General features: G+C 50.4%; 1 protein-coding gene and 1 long non-coding RNA gene across 3 annotated transcripts; both read left to right on the forward strand.

Annotated features, from left to right (window-relative positions):
* Positions 1–11,354: 11,354 nt before the first annotated feature.
* LOC146719218 (uncharacterized) lies at positions 11,355–12,209 on the forward strand. The gene is made up of 2 exons (XR_014921182.1): positions 11,355–11,822; positions 12,105–12,209. It is a non-coding gene; the product is annotated as an uncharacterized LOC146719218 (long non-coding RNA).
* Positions 12,210–17,541: 5,332 nt separating this feature from the next.
* Positions 17,542–19,728, forward strand: LOC146719219 (uncharacterized). 2 transcript variants are annotated; one of them, XM_085461771.1, is made up of 2 exons: positions 17,542–19,341; positions 19,624–19,728. In XM_085461771.1, the coding sequence occupies exon 1, from the start codon at positions 17,591–17,593 to the stop codon at positions 18,536–18,538; it is 948 nt and encodes a 315-aa protein (XP_085317897.1). In that variant the 5' UTR covers positions 17,542–17,590; the 3' UTR covers positions 18,539–19,341; positions 19,624–19,728. The 2 variants fall into 2 exon arrangements, with proteins under 2 accessions (XP_085317897.1, XP_085317901.1); XM_085461775.1 differs by having other exon boundaries at positions 17,542–19,077; positions 19,280–19,728.
* The last annotated feature ends 1,872 nt before the right edge of the window (positions 19,729–21,600 follow it).

Consider the following 21,600-nt stretch of genomic DNA (forward strand, 5'->3'; position numbering starts at 1 on the left):
GGTCCGTGAAAATATTGTCGGGCATAAACCGGTCCGTGGCACAAAAAAGGTTGGGGACCGCTGATGTACACTGTCTTGTTGGTATATGTATGATTTCTATACATTTTATGTCAGAGAAAAACTTTGGTTGTAAGATTCAGATATTTAACAAAAGCTAGACATTTTAAATGGGAAAAGGAAAGAAAAGTATTTCTTTGTGCCCCCCTTTCCCTGTTAATGCCCTACCTGGCCCCCTGGCAAAACTTTGCTAGACCCGCCCCTGCACAGTTACCAGCTGTCAGTGTAAAAAAGGATCCTGGTGTTATTTGTCTCTCAGAAACAGTTCATAACTTCTCTTCAACTCATTCACGTCACCTAAAAGGTGAACCTGTTTCTCCATCACCTGTTCAGCTCTGATGATTCAGTAAGGACATCTCCTGGTTTCATCTTCATGTTTCCCTCTCACCACATATCCAAACCGGCATCATGACCAGCAGCCTTTACAGCTGTGGCTCCAGCAAACATCAGCTGATACTAGAAATTAATATTAAATAAATCCTTGAATCGCTACCTTATCGTGGTGGAGGGGTTTGTGTGTCCCAGGGATCCCAGGGGCTATGTTGTCTGGGGGCTTTTGCCCCCTGGTAGGGTCTCCCATGGCAAATTGGCCCTGGGTGAGGGACCAGACAAAGAGCGATTCATAAGACCCTTATGAAAAGGACACCGAGGGAACAGTTTACCCTGCCCGGGATAGGGTTACCGGGGCCCCGCCCTGGAGCCAGGCCCGGGGAGGGTGCCCGAGGGCGAGCGTCTGGTGGCCGGGCCTTAGTCCATGGGGCCCGGCCGGGCACAGCCCGAAGAGGAGACATGGGCCCATCCTCCCGCAGGCCCACCACCCGCAGGAGGCGCCATAGGGGTCGGGTGCATTGTGTGCCGGGTGGCGGCCAGGAGCGGAGGCCCTGGCGGACTGACCCCCGGCTGCCAAGACTGGGAATAGGGACATGGAATGTCACCTCTCTGGTGGGGAAGGAGCCTGAGTTAGTGCGTGAGGTTGAGAGGTACCGGCTAGATATAGTCGGGCTCACCTCTACACATGGCTTGGGCTCTGGAACCAGTCTCCTGGAGAGGGGCTGGACTCTGTTTCAGTCTGGAGTTGCCCCTGGTGAGAGGCGGCGGGCTGGGGTGGGTATTATAATATCCCCTCGGCTTAATGCCGGTATGTTGGGGTTTTCCCCGGTGGACGAGAGGGTTTGTTCCCTGCGCCTTAGGGTCGGGGAACGGGTCCTGACTGTCATCTGCGCTTATGCGCCGAGTGGCAGTTCAGAGTACCCAGCCTTCTTAGAGTCCCTGGGGGGGGGGGGGGGGGGGTGCTGGAGGGTGCTCCATGTGCTCTGGAGACAACAGAGCAGATGGAGACTCTGTTGTCCTGCTGGGAGACTTCAATGCTCACGTGGGTAATGACAGCGAGACCTGGAGGGGCGTGATTGGGAGGAACGGCCTCCCTGATCTGAACCCGAGCGGTGCTTTGTTATTGGACTTCTGTGCTAATCACAGTTTGGCCATAACGAACACCCTGTTCGAACATAAGAGTGTCCATAAGTGCACGTGGCACCAGGACGCTCTAGGCCGTAGGTCGATGATCGATTTTGTAATCGTATCACCAGACCTGCGACCATATGTTCTGGACACTCGGGTAAAGAGAGGGGCTGAGCTGTCAACTGATCACCACCTGGTGGTGAGTTGGATCAGGTGGCGGGGGAGGACGCTGGACAGACCTGGTGCACCTAAACGCGTAGTGAGGGTGTGCTGGGAACGTCTAGCAGAGGCCCCAGTCCGCGAGATCTTCAACGCACACCTCCGGCAGAGCTTCAACAGCATTCCGAGGGAGACTGGGGACATTGAGTCCAAATGGACCATGTTCAGCGTCTCCATTGCCGAAGCTGCTGCATTGAGCTGCGGCCGCAAGGTGGTTGGTGCCTGCCGTGGTGGTAATCCCCGAACAAAATGGTGGACACCAGAGGTGAAGGGAGCCACCAGGCTGAAGACGGAGTCCTATCGGGCTTGGTTAGCCTGTGGGACTCCGGAGGCAGCCGACAGGTATCGACAGGCCAAGCGGAATGCGGCTCGGGCAGTGGCTGAAGCAAAAACTCGGGTGTGGGAGGAGTTCGGAGAGGCCATGGAAAAAGACTTTCGGACTGCCTCGAAGAGATTCTGGCAAACCGTCAGACGTCTCAGGAGGGGAAAGCGGTGCTCTACCTGCACTGTGTATAGTGCTGGCGGAGCGCTGCTGACGTCGACTGAGAAAATTGTCAGGCGGTGGAAGGAATACTTCGAAGACCTCCTTAATCCCACTGACACGTCTTCCGAGGAGGAAGCAGAGTCTGGGGATGAGGGGAATGACCCGCCAATTTCAGGGGGCGAGGTCACTGAGGCAGTTAAACAACTCCTTGGTGGCAGAGCCCCTGGTGTTGATGAGGTCCGCCCCGAGTTCCTGAAGGCTCTGGACGTTGTAGGGCTGTCCTGGTTGACACGCCTCTGCAATGTTGCGTGGAGATCAGGGGCAGTACCTGTGGACTGGCAGACCGGGGTGGTGGTCCCCATCTTTAAGAAGGGGGACCGGAGGGTGTGTTCCAACTACAGGGGGATCACACTCCTCAGCCTCCCTGGGAAAGTCTATGCCAGGGTGCTGGAAAGGAGAGTTCGTCCGTTAGTCGAACCTCGGATACAGGAGGAACAATGCGGTTTTCGTCCTGGTCGCGGAACACTGGACCAGCTCTATATCCTCTCCGGGATACTAGAGGGTGCATGGGAGTTTGCCCAACCAGTCTACATGTGTTTTGTGGACTTGGAGTGTCCCTCGGGGTGTCCTGTGGGAGGTGTTGCGGGAATATGGGATGTCTGGCCCATTGCTACGGGCCATTCGATCCCTATATAACCGTTGCAAGAGCTTGGTTCGCATTGCCGGCAATAAGTCGGACTCGTTCCCGGTGGGTGATGGGCTCCGCCAGGGCTGCCCTTTGTCTCCGGTTCTGTTCATAATTTTTATGGACAGGATTTCTAGGCGCAGCCAAGTGGCGGAGGGCTTTCGCTTTGGTGGCCTCAGAATCTCATCTCTGATTTTTGCAGACGATGTGGTTCTGTTGGCTTCATCGGGTGAGGGCCTCCAGCTCGCACTGGAACGGTTCGCAGCCGAGTGTGAAGCAGCGGGAATGAGGATCAGCACCTCCAAATCTGAGGCCATGGTTCTCAGCCGGAAAAGGGTGGAGTGCCCACTCCGGGTTGGGGATGAGTTCCTGCCCCAAGTGGAGGAGTTCAAGTATCTCGGGGTCTTGTTCTCGAGTGATGGGAGAAGGGAGCCGGAGATCGACAGACTGATTGGGGCTGCAGCTGCAGTAATGCGGACGCTGCACCGGTCCGTCGTGGTGAAGAGGGAGCTGAGTGTAAAAGCGAAGCTCTCAATTTACCGGTCGATCTACGTCCCTACCCTCACCTATGGCCACGAGCTGTGGGTAGTGACCGAAAGAACAAGATCGCGGATACAAGCGGCAGAAATGAGCTTCCTCCGAAGGGTGGCTGGCCTCTCCCTTAGAGATAGGGTGAGAAGTTCGGCCATCCGGGAGGGGCTCAGAGTAGAGCAGCTGCTGCTCCACATCGAAAGGAGCCAGCTGAGGTGGTTCGGGCATCTGACAAGGATGCCCCCTGGGCGCCTCCTGGGTGAGGTGTTCCAGGCATGTCCCACCGGGAGGAGGCCCCGGGGCAGACCCAGGACACGCTGGAGAGATTATACAGTGGGGCAAAAAAGTATTTAGTCAGCCACCGATTGTGCAAGTTCCCCCACCTAAAATGATGACAGAGGTCAGTAATTTGCACCAGAGGTACACTTCAACTGTGAGAGACAGAATGTGAAAAAAAAATCCATGAATCCACATGGTAGGATTTGTAAAGAATTTATTCGTAAATCAGGGTGGAAAATAAGTATTTGGTCAATAACAGAAATACAACTCAATACTTTGTAACATAACCTTTGTTGGCAATAACAGAGGTCAAACGTTTACTATAGGTCTTTACCAGGTTTGCACACACAGTAGCTGGTATTTTGGCCCATTCCTCCATGCAGATCTTCTCGAGAGCAGTGATGTTTTGGGGCTGTCGCCGAGCAACACGGACTTTCAACTCCCGCCACAGATTTTCTATGGGGTTGAGGTCTGGAGACTGGCTAGGCCACTCCAGGACTTTCAAAGGCTTCTTACGGAGCCACTCCTTTGTTGCCCGGGTGGTGTGTTTTGGATCATTGTCATGTTGGAAGACCCAGCCTCGTTTCATCTTCAAAGTTCTCACTGATGGAAGGAGGTTTTGGCTCAAAATCTCACGATACATGGCCCCATTCATTCTGTCCTTAACACGGATCAGTCGTCCTGTCCCCTTGGCAGAAAAACAGCCCCATAGCATGATGTTTCCACCCCCATGCTTCACAGTAGGTATGGTGTTCTTGGGATGCAACTCAGTATTCTTCTTCCTCCAAACACGACGAGTTGAGTTTATACCAAAAAGTTCTACTTTGGTTTCATCTGACCACATGACATTCTCCCAATCCTCTGCTGTATCATCCATGTGCTCTCTGGCAAACTTCAGACGGGCCTGGACATGCACTGGCTTCAGCAGCGGAACACGTCTGGCACTGCGGGATTTGATTCCCTGCCGTTGTAGTGTGTTACTGATGGTGACCTTTGTTACTTTGGTCCCAGCTCTCTGCAGGTCATTCACCAGGTCCCCCCGTGTGGTTCTGGGATCTTTGCTCACCGTTCTCATGATCATTTTGACCCCACGGGATGAGATCTTGCGTGGAGCCCCAGATCGAGGGAGATTATCAGTGGTCTTGTATGTCTTCCATTTTCTAATGATTGCTCCCACAGTTGATTTTTTCACACCAAGCTGCTTGCCTATTGTAGATTCACTCTTCCCAGTCTGGTGCAGGTCTACAATACTTTTCCTGGTGTCCTTCGAAAGCTCTTTGGTCTTGGCCATGGCGGAGTTTGGAGTCTGACTGTTTGAGGCTGTGGACAGGTGTCTTTTATACAGATGATGAGTTCAAACAGGTGCCATTCATACAGGTAACGAGTGGGGGACAGAAAAGCTTCTTACAGAAGACGTTACAGGTCTGTGAGAGCCAGAGATTTTCCTTGTTTGAGGTGACCAAATACTTATTTTCCACCCTGATTTACGAATAAATTCTTTACAAATCCTACCATGTGGATTCATGGATTTTTTTTTCACATTCTGTCTCTCACAGTTGAAGTGTACCTCTGGTGCAAATTACTGACCTCTGTCATCATTTTAAGTGGGGGAACTTGCACAATCGGTGGCTAACTAAATACTTTTTTGCCCCACTGTATCGCTCGGCTGGCCTGGGAACGCCTTGGTATTCCCCCGGATAAGCTGGAGGAGGTGGCTGGGGAGAGGGAGGTCTGGGCCTCTTTGCTTAGGCTGCTGCCCCCGCGACCCGGCCCCGGATAAAGCGGATGAAGATGGATGGATGGATAAATTCTAACAACAGCTGATCAAGCTTAAACGTGCAACTGTTGTTTAGCGCAACATCCGCTGGTTTCCTTTTTCTGGCGCAAAGTGGGCGATAAACAAACAAGAGAGAAAAGCCGATTAGCTGATCATTGATCAGTTTCATGATCATGTTAATTGAAGTAGAAACAGGAGAGGGAGGGGAAAGAATGAGCGAAGAAGAGGCAGCTGACAGCGTAAAGACAGAATAAAGCCAGCTTTGTGTCTTTTTCCATTCTAGCTGAAGTACAGGACAAACTGTGCTCCTTTTCAGCTCAATACAAAACGCGTAATATTTTCTCTGAATGCGGGACGATTCCGTCTTTTTACGGGAAGGTTGGCAACTCTACTAACAAACCTTATGAATAAAATAAAGTTCACTATCAGTAACATCATAGCACCCACCCAGCTGTATAGAAACTCCGTCATGCTAGCTAGCACGCAGTACGAGTTATTGTAACTGACTGTAAAAAGTCAGCACAACGAAAATAAACTCCACCTAAACTTGGTTTATATCTGACCCAGATAGACTGCAGGTCATAACTTCTTACCTGAAGTTCAGTTCACCTGACACTCGGACTGGCGGCCGCCTCGGGTCTCTCCTCGTCCTGCCTCCGATCTCCCTCATCCACCTGCTGGCCTCCACCACTTGCTAATGTACAGGACTGTATAAATTCCTGCCTACCTACATTTTTAAACTGCAGCTCATGATAAGCAAAGCTTTATTTTCCTCTGTAGTGATGGGATTTCCGGCTCCTTTTAGAGAACCGGGTCTTTCGGCTCCTCTTCAGGTTGTTTTGTTGCTTTAATTAATTTATTATTAACAACAATATAAAATTATGCACAAAAATGAATTAATGTATTGTACTAAGACATTAAAAATGTACTAATGTAAAAAAAGTGGTTTTATTTATATATGTTTATATATAAATATATGTGGTGGCCCCTAGAGACAAAGCACGTACAAACTCCAAAACACATTTCTTGTCACGGCTGCACAGCAGTCGTGTGGTGAATTGAGAAAAGGATCCAAGATGCAGGCACTGACTGGGGTGCGAGTGAAAATTTATTTGCAGAGGTGATAAAGTGACAAAACAGGAAGAGCAGAGCGGGGAGTAAACAAACCTAAACTGGGAAAACTAAAGAACAAAACTTAAACCAGACACTCACGGGAGGAGGAGCGAAATGCACAAAGAGAGATGGCAGAGAGACGCAGAATGAATACCAGGTAACAGAATAATGCAGACTGACATGGAGTTAAACAGACGACGCGACAGAGAGCACAGGAAAACACAGGGCTTAAATACACGGGGAGTAATCAGGGAATGGGCCACAGGAGGGAGACACAGCTGGGAGCAATAAGGCTAACGAGACAGGGGAGAGGTAAAACTGAACACACTGACATGAGACATGAACTTTCAGAATAAAACAGGAAACTAACAGACACAGAGAACCAGACCGGACACTGAACTTGACAGGCAGACTCATGAGCAGACACAATAACACCATGGACAGACAGAGGGAACACAGAGAAGTGGAAGCAGGCAGGCAAAGAACAGAAACCTAACAAATGGCAAAATCACAACAGAATACACACTCTGAATGAACAAAAGCACAAGGAACACAAAACACTGAGTCCTCAGACTCAGGACCATGACAGTACCCCCCCCTCAAGGGCTGGCACCAGACAGCCCAACAGAAACACAAAAACGGACCAAAGCCAAAAAAAACCCCCACGAACCAAAAAACAGAAAACGACCCGACCAGGGCGGGCGGTGGGGGTCCAGGACGGAGGGACATAGTCCGAAAAGGCCCAGACGGACAAGGTCAGGGGGCCGACCCGGAGGCCAAAACAGTTCAGTTCCGGGGGCCGACCGCGTGAAAGGCAGCAGCAGTGGGGCAGGTCCGGAGGCCGGCCACGCAGTAGGCAGTGGTGTGGAAACAGTTCTGGGGGCCGACCGTGCAGACGGCAACAGCGGCGTGGAAACAGCTCTGGGGGCCGACCACGTGGAAGGTAGTGGCGGCGTTCAGGAGGGCGTTCAGGAGGGCGTCCACAGTGGCGGAGATGCCCAACAAGCGGCCTGGCAGATGACCGACGATGTGGAGGTGGTAGTAGGGGACCTGAAGGCTGCGTGGCCCCTGCAGCCCCAGGCGAAGCGGAGGCTGGACCAGACGAGGCGGAGGCGGAGGCTGGACCAGACGAGGCTGAAGCAGAAGCGGAGGCTGGACCAGGCGAGGCTGATGAGGAGGCTGGAGCCGGACCAGGCGAGGCTGATGAGGAGGCTGGAGCCGGACCAGGCGATGCTGATGAGGAGGCTGGAGCCGGACCAGGCGATGCTGATGAGGAGGCTGAAGCCGGACCAGACGAGGATGAAGCGGAGGCTGAAGCCGGACCAGACGAGGATGAAGCGGAGGCAGTGGCTGGACCAGACGAAGCAGCTGATGAGGATGAAGCAGTGGCTGGACCAGACGAAGCAGCTGATGAGGATGCTGAGGCTGGACCAGACGAAGCAGCTGATGAGGAAGCAGATGCTGGACCAGGCGATGCTGAAGCGGATGCTGGACCAGGCGATGCTGAAGCGGATGCTGGACCAGATGCTGGACCAGGCGATGCTGATGAGGAAGCGGAAGCTGGACCAGGCGAGGGTGATGAGACTGCAGCTGGTGATGAGACTGCAGCTGGTGATGAGACTGCAGCTGAGGGCTGGACGGGCTCCTCAGGCCCCCCAGCTGACGAGGCAGAAGGCTGGACGGGCTCCTCGGGCCCCCCAGCTGACGAGGCAGAAGGCTGGACGGGCTCCTCGGGCCCCTCAGCTGACGAGGCAGATGGCTGGACGGGCTCCTCGGGCCCCTCAGCTGACGAGGCAGATGGCTGGACGGGCTCCTCGGGCCCCCCAGCTGACGAGGCAGAAAGCTGGACGGGCTCCTCGGGCCCCCCAGCTGACGAGGCAGAAGGCTGGACGGGCTCCTCGGGCCCCCCAGCAAAAACAGTCTCAGAACCAGTGGGCACTAAAGCCCCTGGCACACACAGGACAGAACCAGCAGGTGCGGAGACCTCTGGCAGAGACAGAAAAGAACCAGCAGGCACACGGGCCTCTGGCAGGGACGCAACAGAACCAGCAGGCACACGGGCCTCTGGCAGGGACGCAACAGAACCAGCAGGCGCACGGGCCTCTGGCAGGGACGCAACAGAACCAGCAGGCGCACGGGCCTCTGGCAAACACATGGCAGACTGCAGCTGCACAGAGCATTGGGTCTGCTCAGGCAGCGACGGCCGGGTGTGGTCCTCAGCTGGCTTCTTAACCGCCAGGGGTCCTGAGTCTGCTGGGGGCTGAGACCCAGCCTCTGGGGAGGCCCTGGGGCGAGTAACAGTCTCTAAATTAGCCAGTTTCTGAGAAACTAGAGTGGTTTTAATGCATTTGTCTCTCCGCTCAAAATGGGTGCTAGGAACGAGATTCAAAATGGGTGGCACAGACACAGCCTCCAGTATGGAGGGAACGGGTGATCGGGCTAATGGCATAGATGCAGGCTGGGCTAATGAACTGGCTAAAGGCTGATGTACTGGTTGAAGTGAGACTGGAGTTGGTGGTGGAGTGGATGAAACACAGTCAGCTACTGTTATGGATGTTTTGAAAATGCCAACTTGTGAGAGGTCAGTTACCACGAAGGTAGGTAAACGCCGTGTACTGTCTTTACCCTCCCCATGAACGGCCCCAGAAAACACAGTCCCAGAAGCACCAGCGTCCTTAAAACTCACCACAGCTGGTCGCACAGGAGTCCCTGAATCCGGCTGTGGGGTGAAGCGTCGGTGGCGCGAATGTTTCCTCCCCACCGCTGACGGCTCCGACAGGCAGGGAAAAACCTCTGGGGGGTCGGGCCGTGAAACCTCCGGTGGGTGAATCTGAGACGGATGCTTTGTGGCGGTCGTAGTCCATTGTTGCTGGGCACAATTGGCTACTTCCCGAGCTTGCACCGCTTCCTGGGCTTTATGCAGCTCAGCGATTAAGTCTGTAAATCCCCGGACCTGGTGGAGATAGGGATTTCCGGCCAGCATTGCCTCAACGGCATTTATCCCCACAACTTTCGCTCGTGCATTGGAGGTGTGGGTTACCCAGTCCACCAGGCGTAGGGCACGTGTGAGGTCGCTCTCCCCGGCCAAGACCGCTGGATCCATCTTGTGGTCGCGTCGTACTGTCACGGCTGCACAGCAGTCGTGTGGTGAATTGAGAAAAGGATCCAAGATGCAGGCACTGACTGGGGTGCGAGTGAAAATTTATTTGCAGAGGTGATAAAGTGACAAAACAGGAAGAGCAGAGCGGGGAGTAAACAAACCTAAACTGGGAAAACTAAAGAACAAAACTTAAACCAGACACTCACGGGAGGAGGAGCGAAATGCACAAAGAGAGATGGCAGAGAGACGCAGAATGAATACCAGGTAACAGAATAATGCAGACTGACATGGAGTTAAACAGACGACGCGACAGAGAGCACAGGAAAACACAGGGCTTAAATACACGGGGAGTAATCAGGGAATGGGCCACAGGAGGGAGACACAGCTGGGAGCAATAAGGCTAACGAGACAGGGGAGAGGTAAAACTGAACACACTGACATGAGACATGAACTTTCAGAATAAAACAGGAAACTAACAGACACAGAGAACCAGACCGGACACTGAACTTGACAGGCAGACTCATGAGCAGACACAATAACACCATGGACAGACAGAGGGAACACAGAGAAGTGGAAGCAGGCAGGCAAAGAACAGAAACCTAACAAATGGCAAAATCACAACAGAATACACACTCTGAATGAACAAAAGCACAAGGAACACAAAACACTGAGTCCTCAGACTCAGGACCATGACATTTCTAGCATTAACTGAACTTCCAAAACAGAGCTACCTAGATCACTTAAATTACACAGTTGAAAGAATATGTGTATTGTTTGTGTATTTATACACAAGCAGTCATATTCAAATAATTTAAAAAAATGTTCATTTACCTGTTACTACCACACACCAAATCCGGTCGTTGGTACTTCCTGGCTTGTGTAGCCACTAGGTAACAAAAGTTCAACACTGCGCCCTAGCATCCTGGAGCACTTCTGTTGTGTTTTGTACGTGTTTTGGAGTTTTTACGTGCTGCTTTCTCTCTAGGGTCCACCGTAAATATACTTTTATTTATTTATTCGTCGTTCACTTCAAAGATCAGGCTCTAAGAGCCGTTTCGTTTGCGACCAACACATCACTATCAGGGACAGATGTGAGAGTCCCTTTTGAGCATGATGGCTTGATCGTGATGCTTTAGCACAACTTTCTAAAACACAACACTTTCATCTCTTTTTTGCTTTTGGCAGGTGGTGGTGTGATGGCTGCTACTTCTCTTTTTTTTTGCCTGTCCCATTTGGTTCTTTAGCCATCAGAATTGTTGTCTGAAGACCAACAAGGATACCCAATGGATTTACTTTGCCAAATGGATCATCACGGCCTTGCAGTATTGGTCCATTTGATCGACCTTTGTTGTTATTATTTATTTTATTTTATTTTCAGTGGTTACAGATGGGACAGACATGAGTGAGGGATAGGAAAGGGAGAAAGAAAGATGAAGGAAAAGAAAAACAGAAGGGAAGAGGGACAGTGAGGAAGGACACTTAAAAAGAGAAAGAAGAAAAAAAATCTCCTGGATCACCTGTTGAGAGAAAAAGAAGAGAAAACAAGCAAAAAAAAACCCAGAGGAACATACTAAACACAACACCATCACGTTAATCTAGCTAAGTGTAAACTGCAGTAAATACTAAATATTGAATGTTGTTGTGTAGTGTAGCTGAGATATAATGTACGAATTGTGAACATTCTCAAAACTGTATTGTACATAGGTTATACTTTTTTATTGTGTGAACTTTATTTTTTGTGGAACTGAGGTCCCGTGTGTCATTGTTGAAGTGGGACATTAATCAGTGTAACGCCACCTGCGGCCACATTGCGGGTGTGGGGTTTCCTAGCCAGAGCTGTACGGACTCCACACTGGTGAGGCACGCTTTCTGTAGCTCTTCTCCCTGTACTAAATTATCCATATAAATTCGGTGTATTTGTCTTTGTTAAGTATTGGCTCCTAGGGTTAAAAGCTCTCAAAGTGTTTTCAATCGCTTTGAGTGAGAAAAATGATATTTGGAACTGCGCTTTATCTGTTGTATCATCCGTTTGTGTGGAACTGACTTGTGTTAAACAGGGTGAGGAGAAGCCTGCTGCCGCTGTGTGACACTGATTTTGCTGCTGCACTCTGTTTTATAGGTAGGTGTAAATGTGTAGTTTTTGTTTTATGTGTATAATGAGCTCATGTCCCGAGGCTGTGCTCTGAGCAGTATCTTCAGCCATGTTGGGAAGAGTTAAAAAGTTGTTTGAATATGTATTATGCAATTGACCTATTTTAATGGGAATTTGAATGTTATACGTTATTGTTAGTGATTCCATAATTGTCTGTGTTTTACCCCACTGTAATATTTGATTTTGAAGTGGCGGTTGTGAAAATTATTATTTTGATAAGTTGTATTTTCTTTTATATGATGCAAGCAGAGCTGTACGGACTCCACACTGGGTGAGGAGAAGCCTGCTGCCGCTGTGTGACACTGATTTTGCTGCTGCACTCTGTTTTATAGGAATAAACCCTGTTTCCAGCCAGTCTGTGTCTGTTGTCACAACGCAGTCGACCATTTCACATCTGCTACATAAAAGTGGTGCCGTGACCCGGATGCATCTGATCAGCCGCTGCTGATCGCTGAGGTTGAGCTGAACACTTCCGACACCTGTAATATAAGTAAAATTATTCTGTGGGTCAGCAAAAAATTTCCAGTGTTCTGTTAGTAGGCATTTCTCCCAGTTACACCTGTTAGAGTCTAACTGAGCCGTGTTTACTTGTGTTGTATTTTTCTGAGTGATAGGTATTTTTGTATTCCTTTTGTTTCTGATCCCCTTTGTCGTTATTGCTAACCTCCTGTAAGCAACATGGCTGGTAGGGGCCAAGACTCCTTTAACCTTTTCACGCCAGTCGCTGGGAGAGGTTGGAGACTGTCTGGGGCAGATGAAGTGAGAGACAGGTCTATAATGTTGCGTGATGAGCCAGCAGAGTCAGATGACATTATTCGAAATAAAGCTCATGAGCACCAGTCCTCAACCCCTGCTTTGAGCGACGACAGCACACACAAAGAGCTACGTGAGCTCATTGGTGAATTGGGAACCCAGATAGGTGAATCAATCGCTAGCCGGCTACTATCCAGTCAAGTCCCACTTGGTCCAAACCAGACAGCTCCAGCCGAGTCCCCCAAAGTTAAGAGCCCTGACACCACTCTCGACCTCTCCAAAGTGAACTTAGTGGTCCGACAAGATATCAAAGACCCACCTATGTACAGAGGTGATGATGCGGATAAGTACTCTGTTCATGAGTGGATAGACATGATGGAAGTGTACTTAGAGAAGAGAGGGTTGTCTAGAGCTGTGCAGGTGGATGAAGTCTTAAACCACCTCCTCGGCAGAGCTAAAAACATTGTTAAGGTGGGTTTGAAAAGTAACTCATGTTCTGGTGTAGTGACCAACCCTGAGACCATCTATGCCATACTCAGGCGTTATTTTAGTGATAGTCCTGGCTCCTGTCAACCACTGGCTGACTTCTATGCCACCCAAGCAGTTGCAAAAGAGACCCCAGTAGACTATTGGGTGAGGCTTAATATCGCTGCTGAGGCAGCTGACAAGCATTTACAGCGTCAGGGAGGCAAAATGGAGAACATGGAGGCAGAGATAGCCATGATGTTTATCAGAAATTGTCCTGATCCCAGCCTCGCCTGTGTTTTCAAATGTAAGCCCATCAGTAAATGGACAGTAATGGAGGTTCAGGAAGCCATTGATGAACACCAAAGAGAGTGTCATGCAAAAAAGAAGAGCCTGGGCTCTGCCAGACCCCATCCCCTCCTCGTGGCCACTGCGACAACCACAAGCGAGTCGCCTGAGTTTGAACTGAACCATGCCCAAGTAGGTACAGTAAAATGTTCCCAGGACAGCCCGGGTAAGGCTGCTGGAGCTGCCGCTTCAGACCCAAGTGCTCTAGACCGCGTGCTCAGTATGCTGGAGAGGGTGTTAGAGCGCTCCAACCAGCCTGTCCACCCCGTAATTAGACCACAGCCTCTAGCCTCAGCCAGGTTCCCTTCGTGCCAGGTTTGTGGCAATAGCTCACATTCCACGCGCACTCACTGCATGAGAGAGAGGAGATGTCTAGGTTGCCTGGAGGTTGGGCATCAGAGGAAAGACTGCCCCAGAGCAGCTGAGCCCATTACCCAGCAAAATAATCCCCAGGGAAACTAGGGTGCTTGCACTTGAGAGGGGACAGTGTGAGCGAAGAGTGTGAAACCCTCAATCCCAGTGATGACATACAGACTGTATACAAAGAAAGCCTGAAGTGTGCCCCACCTGGTACTGTTGTACTTTCCCAGAATATAGTAAGACTTGATGAGGCAGACAGCCTATTTTACACGAATGCATTGGTGAATGACAAAGTCTCTTTGCAGGCCCTTCTTGATACAGGTTCCATGGCGTGTACCTTGAGCGAAGAGGCGGAGCGAGAGTTAAAGAGCGCTGGGGTCGCATTGGAATTAAGCGACACTCGTACCGACATTGTGCTAGTGGGCTGTGGTGGAGTTCAGGTTAAACCCAAGAGTATATGCGAGTTGAAAATGGAAGTGTATGATTGTACGTTCAGAGTGCCTGCCCTAGTGGTCCCCGGTCAGAAAGATCAGTTGATTTTAGGGACAAATGTTATCAAACACCTCCTCAGACACTTCAGGCTGTCCCCCCATTTCTGGCAAGTCCTGAGCAAACCCAAATCAGCAGAAGCGCCTGAAATAGTGCAGTTTCTGAATATGCTGTCTGGCATTAACCGGTGGAGGGGTGACAAAATGCCAGATGTCATTGGCACTGTCAAACTAGCTCAGGCAGTGACTCTACTCCCCAAGCAAGAGCACCTTGTATGGGGCAGACTGCCAGCGTCATCACCCCTTTCCGAGGGCAGCGCCATTCTGGTTGAACCACCAAAATCGCAAACTCATAAAAAAGGTGTCATTGTCTGTAGAACTGTGGTTTCTATGAGTGGCGATAGGTGGGTCCCTGTTCGAATCCTGAACACATGTGATAAGCCTATCACATTGAGACGAAACGCTAAGGTAGCAGATGCTTCCGCTTGTGTAGCTGTTGAAGATCTCGAAGTGGCTTCTGACCAAAACCCAAGTGAGACCCTTAGGGTCCAGAGCCAGACAGTGTGTAGCGACGCACAGAGTAGCCCTCCCTCCTGCCCTAGCCTGCGTGACAGCTTGCAGAAGATGGGGTTGGAGGACCTAGACCTCGACTCTTGTGAAGTCTCAGACCACTGGAAGGCTCAGGTACTGCAACTGATCCACAGGTATGAGGATGTCTTTTCCAAGGGTAAGCTGGACTGTGGACTGGCAAAGGATTTTGTCCATCGCATCCATCTGTCTGACGACAGGCCGTTCAGACTTCCCTATCGGCGCGTCCCTCCAGGGCAGTACCACAAGTTGCGACAGGTGCTCACAGAGATGGAGGAGCGAGAGCTGATCCGCAAATCCAACAGTGAGTGGGCGTCCCCACTGGTACTGGTGTGGAAGAAGAATGGAGATCTCAGAATATGCGTGGACTACCGCTGGTTGAACGCACGCACAGTCAAGGATGCCCATCCCTTGCCCCACCAGTCAGACTGTCTGGCAGCCCTGGGAGGTAACGCAATTTTCAGTGCCATGTATCTCACCTCTGGCTTCTACAATATTGAGATGGCAGAGGAGGACAAAAAGCTAACGGCCTTCACAACACCAATGGGGCTCTACGAGTTTAACAGACTCCCCCAAGGCCTGTGCAACAGCCCGGCGAGCTTCATGCGTCTCATGATGGGCATATTTGGCGACCAGAATTTCCTAACCCTGCTGTGCTACCTGGACGACCTGCTTGTTTATGCACCCAATGAAGCAGAGGCTCTCAGGAGGTTGGAGATTGTGTTTAGCAGACTACGTGCCCATGGACTGAAGCTGGCCCCCAAAAAATGTCATCTGCTCCGAAGGAGTGTGAGATTTCTGGGCCATGTTGTGACTGAAGGCGGGGTTTCGACCGATCCTGACAAGGTTAAGGCGATCACCGCTATCTCAGAGGCTGATCTCATGATGGAGGACGGGGTTACGCCATCCCAGAAGAAGATAAAGTCGTTTCTGGGTATGGTAATGTATTACCAACACTTCATACAGGACTGTTCTAAGATTGCCAGACCCCTTTTTACCCTGACTGCCGCTCCTAAAGGAAAGAAAGTAAATGCCCGAGGTGCTGCTTCTTTCCGGAGGCTCAGCCCAAGTGATTGGAAGAAGGAGCATGTTGACTCGTTTGAACGCTTGAAGGCTGCACTCCTTGACTCCGTTGTGCTTGCTCACCCTGATTTCAACAAACCATTTATCTTGTCGACAGACGCTTCACAGGACGGCTTGGGTGCTGTGCTGTCACAAGTCCAAGCGGGCGAGAGTAAAGCACGTCCCGTTGCATTTGCCAGCAAGGCCCTCGCCCGTGCACAGAGAAACTATCCCGCCCATCGCCTTGAGTTTCTGGCGCTAAAGTGGTCTGTCTGTGACAAATTCAGCCACTGGTTGAAGGGGCATAGCTTTACCGTCTGGACAGACAATAACCCCCTAACATATATTCTCACGAAGCCCAAGCTTGATGCATGTGAACAGAGGTGGGTGTCAAAGCTGTCCCCCTACGACTTCAGCATCAAGTACATTCCTGGCAGTAAAAATGTCGTTGCAGATGCACTGAGCAGGCAGCCATTCGTTCACAACCGTGTTAGTCAGAGACTCATGACTGAACCCTATGCAACCCTGTTAGAGGAGTCGCAACAGGTCAAAGAAATCTCGGTTCAGGATGCATTCAGGTTCAGTGCCAACCACCAAAGTGTTGAGTGTTTGGCCCCTGCAGAGAGCCTAGGGTGTTGTTCCCTGACCAATGATGAAGTTTCCGCAGTCTTCGCAGGCCACGCTGAGTGGGACCAAGGCTCAAAACAGAGAGCAATCTCCTGGTTGACTCAAGAGCTAGATCGGTTTCCCTCACTAGGCCAGAACACCTTGTCTGCCTTCTCGCTCCAGGAGCTACAGGAGGAGCAGAGAGCAGATGTGACACTGTCTCAAGTCATTCCGTTCGTCGTACGTGGTCGGCGTCCATCACGTAGAGAAAGAGCTCACCTGTCGCACAGAGCGCAAAAGACGATGAAACAGTGGGAAAAGTTGAAAGTGTTGGATGGTATCCTGTACAGAGTGAGCAAAGACCTCCTCACTGGCAAAAAGCGCCATCAGTACGTGACCCCATCCACATTAATCAGTCAAGTCCTGTCAGGTGTCCATGATGATGCTGGCCATCAGGGCCAAAGCAGAACTCTGTACCTAGCCAGGCAGAGATTTTTCTGGATCAACATGGAGCATGACATTCGCGAGCATGTCAAGTGCTGTAAACGTTGTGTTGTCAGCAAAACACTCGAGCCTGAGGGGAGGGCTCCTCTTGAAAGCATTAAAACTACCAGTCCTCTTGAGCTCGTCTGCATAGACTTCTGGTCCGCAGAGGATCACAGGGGCAAGAGTGTGGATGTTCTAGTAGTGACTGACCATTTCACCAAGATGGCCCATGCTTTCCAGTGCTCAGATCAGACGGCAAAACAAGTTGCGTGCCAGTTGTGGGACAGATATTTCTGTGTCTATGGCTTCCCTCAAAGGATCCATTCAGACCAGGGCGCCAATTTTGAGAGTGAGTTGATCCAAGAGTTGCTGCAAGTGGCTGGGGTGCAGAAGTCAAGAACGACAACTTACCACCCTATGGGTAATGGTCACACCGAAAGGTTTAACAGGACCTTGGGAAATATGATCAGAGCCCTACCTCCGAGGGAGAAGCACAAATGGCCTCAGATGTTGCAGACACTGACCTTTGTCTACAACTGCACCGCTCATGAGTCCACTGGTTACGCACCGTTCTTCCTAATGTACGGGCGTATCCCCAGGTTACCAGTGGATGTCATGTTTCACAATGTTGCAAGGGACAATGATGTAACAGACTATGACAGTTACGTAAAAAGGATGAGAGATGACCTCAGAGAAGCACTCGCATTGGCCCAGACTAACACCGGAGCTAGTCAGCAGCGTCAAGCAGACCTGTACAACAAAAAGCAGAAAGGTGTTGACATTGAGGAAGGAGATCGTGTCCTTTTGGCAAACAAGGGCGAACGGGGTCGTAGGAAGTTAGCTGATAGGTGGGAGTCGACCATCTACACTGTGATCTCCAAGAACCCCACATGCCACACGTATCGCATCAGGAACGTCAAGAGTGGACAGGAGAAAGTTGTCCATAGGAACTTGCTTTTGCAGGCTAATTTCCTGCCCATAGAGTCCGAGGGCGAACCAGAGATGTCTTTTGCCAGTGAATCAGAACTCGGCCAGGAGCAGAGTCAATCTGATGGAGAATCCCCTGTCGCTGATCCTGAGGACGATTGTACTGAACGCACAGCCCGTTGGGTGGCTCAGATGACGGATGACTGTGTCCCGGCTCCTAGAGGACCCCAAGAGTGTGACAGTATTGGAGACAGTGTCTGTGCGCAGTTGGATGATGAGGAGCATCAGGACAGTGACAGTGCCAGTAGTGAAGTAGCTGCTTACCCTGAAGTAGATGATGACAACAACAGCAGGGCTTGCACTACCCCAGTTGAGGAGGGAACACTACCAAGTATCAGTTACCCTGAAAGTCAGCCAGTCAGCGAGGTTGGGAGCCTCGTGAAACATGGTGGTGTACCCCCAAGTAATGCAGCAGGCCAGATCAGGACGAGAGTGGGTCGAATAGTGAAGCCTGTGAATAGGTTAATCCAGACTATGAAGCAAAGAAACCTACAAACAGGCAATGTAGTGAGCAGCTTTGCCAAGAACTTGTTTCTGTGAGGGCTACTTGTTTTATATGTTGGGTGATTTTCATGTCAGATGTTAACACCTATTTTGAGATTGTCTTCAGCTCAGAGTACTATTCATCATATAGTAGCTGTTACCGTGTTGTTTGTTCAGGATAGTGTATAAGGCACTTTCTCTTGCGAGTAAACATTAGGGGGTCTGGCCAACTTTCTTCTGTTTACTTTCCCCATGAGTTGGGAAACATATTTGTTGCACGTATCACCGGGTAGTGAATTTCCAGATCACTGACAGTTACGAAATGTTATATGTGACGCTCAGTTGCTCACCCTTACCTAACGGGTTTTGAGAAGTTCAGGGGGGAGTATGTAGCTGAGATATAATGTACGAATTGTGAACATTCTCAAAACTGTATTGTACATAGGTTATACTTTTTTATTGTGTGAACTTTATTTTTTGTGGAACTGAGGTCCCGTGTGTCATTGTTGAAGTGGGACATTAATCAGTGTAACGCCACCTGCGGCCACATTGCGGGTGTGGGGTTTCCTAGCCAGAGCTGTACGGACTCCACACTGGTGAGGCACGCTTTCTGTAGCTCTTCTCCCTGTACTAAATTATCCATATAAATTCGGTGTATTTGTCTTTGTTAAGTATTGGCTCCTAGGGTTAAAAGCTCTCAAAGTGTTTTCAATCGCTTTGAGTGAGAAAAATGATATTTGGAACTGCGCTTTATCTGTTGTATCATCCGTTTGTGTGGAACTGACTTGTGTTAAACAGGGTGAGGAGAAGCCTGCTGCCGCTGTGTGACACTGATTTTGCTGCTGCACTCTGTTTTATAGGTATGTGTAAATGTGTAGTTTTTGTTTTATGTGTATAATGAGCTCATGTCCCGAGGCTGTGCTCTGAGCAGTATCTTCAGCCATGTTGGGAAGAGTTAAAAAGTTGTTTGAATATGTATTATGCAATTGACCTATTTTAATGGGAATTTGAATGTTATACGTTATTGTTAGTGATTCCATAATTGTCTGTGTTTTACCCCACTGTAATATTTGATTTTGAAGTGGCGGTTGTGAAAATTATTATTTTGATAAGTTGTATTTTCTTTTATATGATGCAAGCAGAGCTGTACGGACTCCACACTGGGTGAGGAGAAGCCTGCTGCCGCTGTGTGACACTGATTTTGCTGCTGCACTCTGTTTTATAGGAATAAACCCTGTTTCCAGCCAGTCTGTGTCTGTTGTCACAACGCAGTCGACCATTTCACATCTGCTACAGTAGCAAGCAGGACCGACAGCGCACAATGTGCTTGGAAGTAGCAGCCAATAAAGGTGTAGTTTATGTCTATGAACAGTGAACACCCGTGTGCACACCTGTGTGGATCAGCGCGCTTGTATACAAAAGGTTTCCCCATGTAATGGTCTGCTAGAGGGTGTAGAGAGCCATAGCCCCGCCCCCAGGGCATGAAGCAGGCATGGAGGAGATCCAGGCTCCAGACATCCAGAGGCCTCAGAGTGCGAGAGCCCAAGGAGGACCACCGGACGGGCATCCGTGCCACTCTCCTGGGAAGAGCTGAGGAGAGCCCCAGATGAGGGGTCACCCAGTAGCCACGGAGCAGAAGCCAGAAGGGGCTGCAGTGGCGTGCCCGCCGGCTCTGCTGGCAGCCAGCTGTGCCAGAGTGAACCGAGCCACAGGCCCAGAGGCTGGAGGCCCGAGTGCCCACTTTGCCCCGGAAGAGGCCTGACTGAGCAACAGGCACCAGGCCCCGCCAAGGAGGGGGAAACGGCACCTAGACCCAGGAGATGTAACCCTTTCCCCCGGGGTGGAGGCAAGCGGACCGCCCCAGGCTCCGCAGCAGCAGGGAGGCCCTGCATCCCAGATCCCAATCAGCCCCCCTGCCCCGATGGCTAGCAGAGAACAGGGGTGTGTGAAGACCCCCAAACCTCCCTCCTCTCGCTCATGTGTAGTGTTGCTGCGCGTGTTGTTCTAAGGTGCATTTAAAACACGGGAGAGCATGGTGCTGCTGCCAGAGAGCAGGTGTTAGCACTGCCCCTCCTGGGGGTGGGGGAGGGGGGGGGGGAAGAATGCCTCCCCTGCACCCTGGTGACACACCCGCACCCCAAGGTCCTACTCGTGTGGGTGGGTGTGTTGGAGCGGGAAGAGGGAGGCAGCCGGGGATGGGGAGGCTGCTACTTCTCACTGCCTTGTTTGGCTATATAATTACAAAGATAAGATACATACAAGATACATACAAAGGCTTTTTAAGCTCTTATCATTTTACTTTTTCACAACTGCCGACACACTCAACCATTAACACGGTGTCATTTTTTCTTTTGTTCTCAGAGTCCAGGTAATACTTTTCACTGAACTGTTGCAATGAGACAACACTGCCCACATTAGGTGGAACCGGAAATTACAACACTGCCAGAGTTCCTGTATATAATCTACACAGCACCAAGTGTCAGAGCTTTCTGCTTTCCTCCTTTGGTGTGTAGTAATGACAATAAAAAAAAGGAAAAGTTGAAATAAGTCAGGTTATTAACTTGAAACGACTCCTCCATTTGTAACTGTGTGTTTTTAAGGACGCAGCACGCACCTCTGCAGGCTCACATACCAACAATGAGTTTGGTTGGCACAGTGTCGGTCTGCAGAGGGAATACTAGCAGCTGCACAGATCCAGATTTTGTTTGTCGGCAGTGTCACGGTACTGGCTTGTGAGACCCAGTGTTTTGAGTTTCTTTGTATTTTGTTGTTAATTTGTGTTCTAGTTTCATATTCAGCTGACCTAAATTCTGTCATGGCTAGGGTGCAGTTACAGTTCATGGTTTAACAGATTCCGCTTGTGTCTCACCCGTGTTTAAGTCTCCCTCATTGGTTAGTGTGTCTAATCTGTCATGTCTCATGTCTGTGAGTTTCATGTTGTATAGCTCATGTCATTTCTGTGTCTTATTATGGTTCCCGCTTCACTTTGAAGGGGTCTTGTGGTGCATGTTCATTGTTTTAGTTTCACTTCCACTGTGGCGTCATGATGTTCATGATAGCAGCTGTTCCCTCGTGTTTTTCCACTTCCCCTTATTACCTCTTGTGTATTTAGTCTATTT

The sequence above is a fragment of the Copadichromis virginalis genome, linkage group LG1 (genome assembly GCF_057382275.1).
Source record: "Copadichromis virginalis isolate Kocher_CV1m ecotype Utaka linkage group LG1, C_Virginalis_male_GT1.1, whole genome shotgun sequence".
NCBI classification, from domain to species: domain Eukaryota; kingdom Metazoa; phylum Chordata; class Actinopteri; order Cichliformes; family Cichlidae; genus Copadichromis; species Copadichromis virginalis.

What these genes read in the sequence shown, in the direction of transcription:
- LOC146719219 (XM_085461771.1), top strand. Translation starts at nt 17,591, where the DNA reads ATGTACGGGCGTATCCCCAGGTTACCAGTGGATGTCATGTTTCACAAT.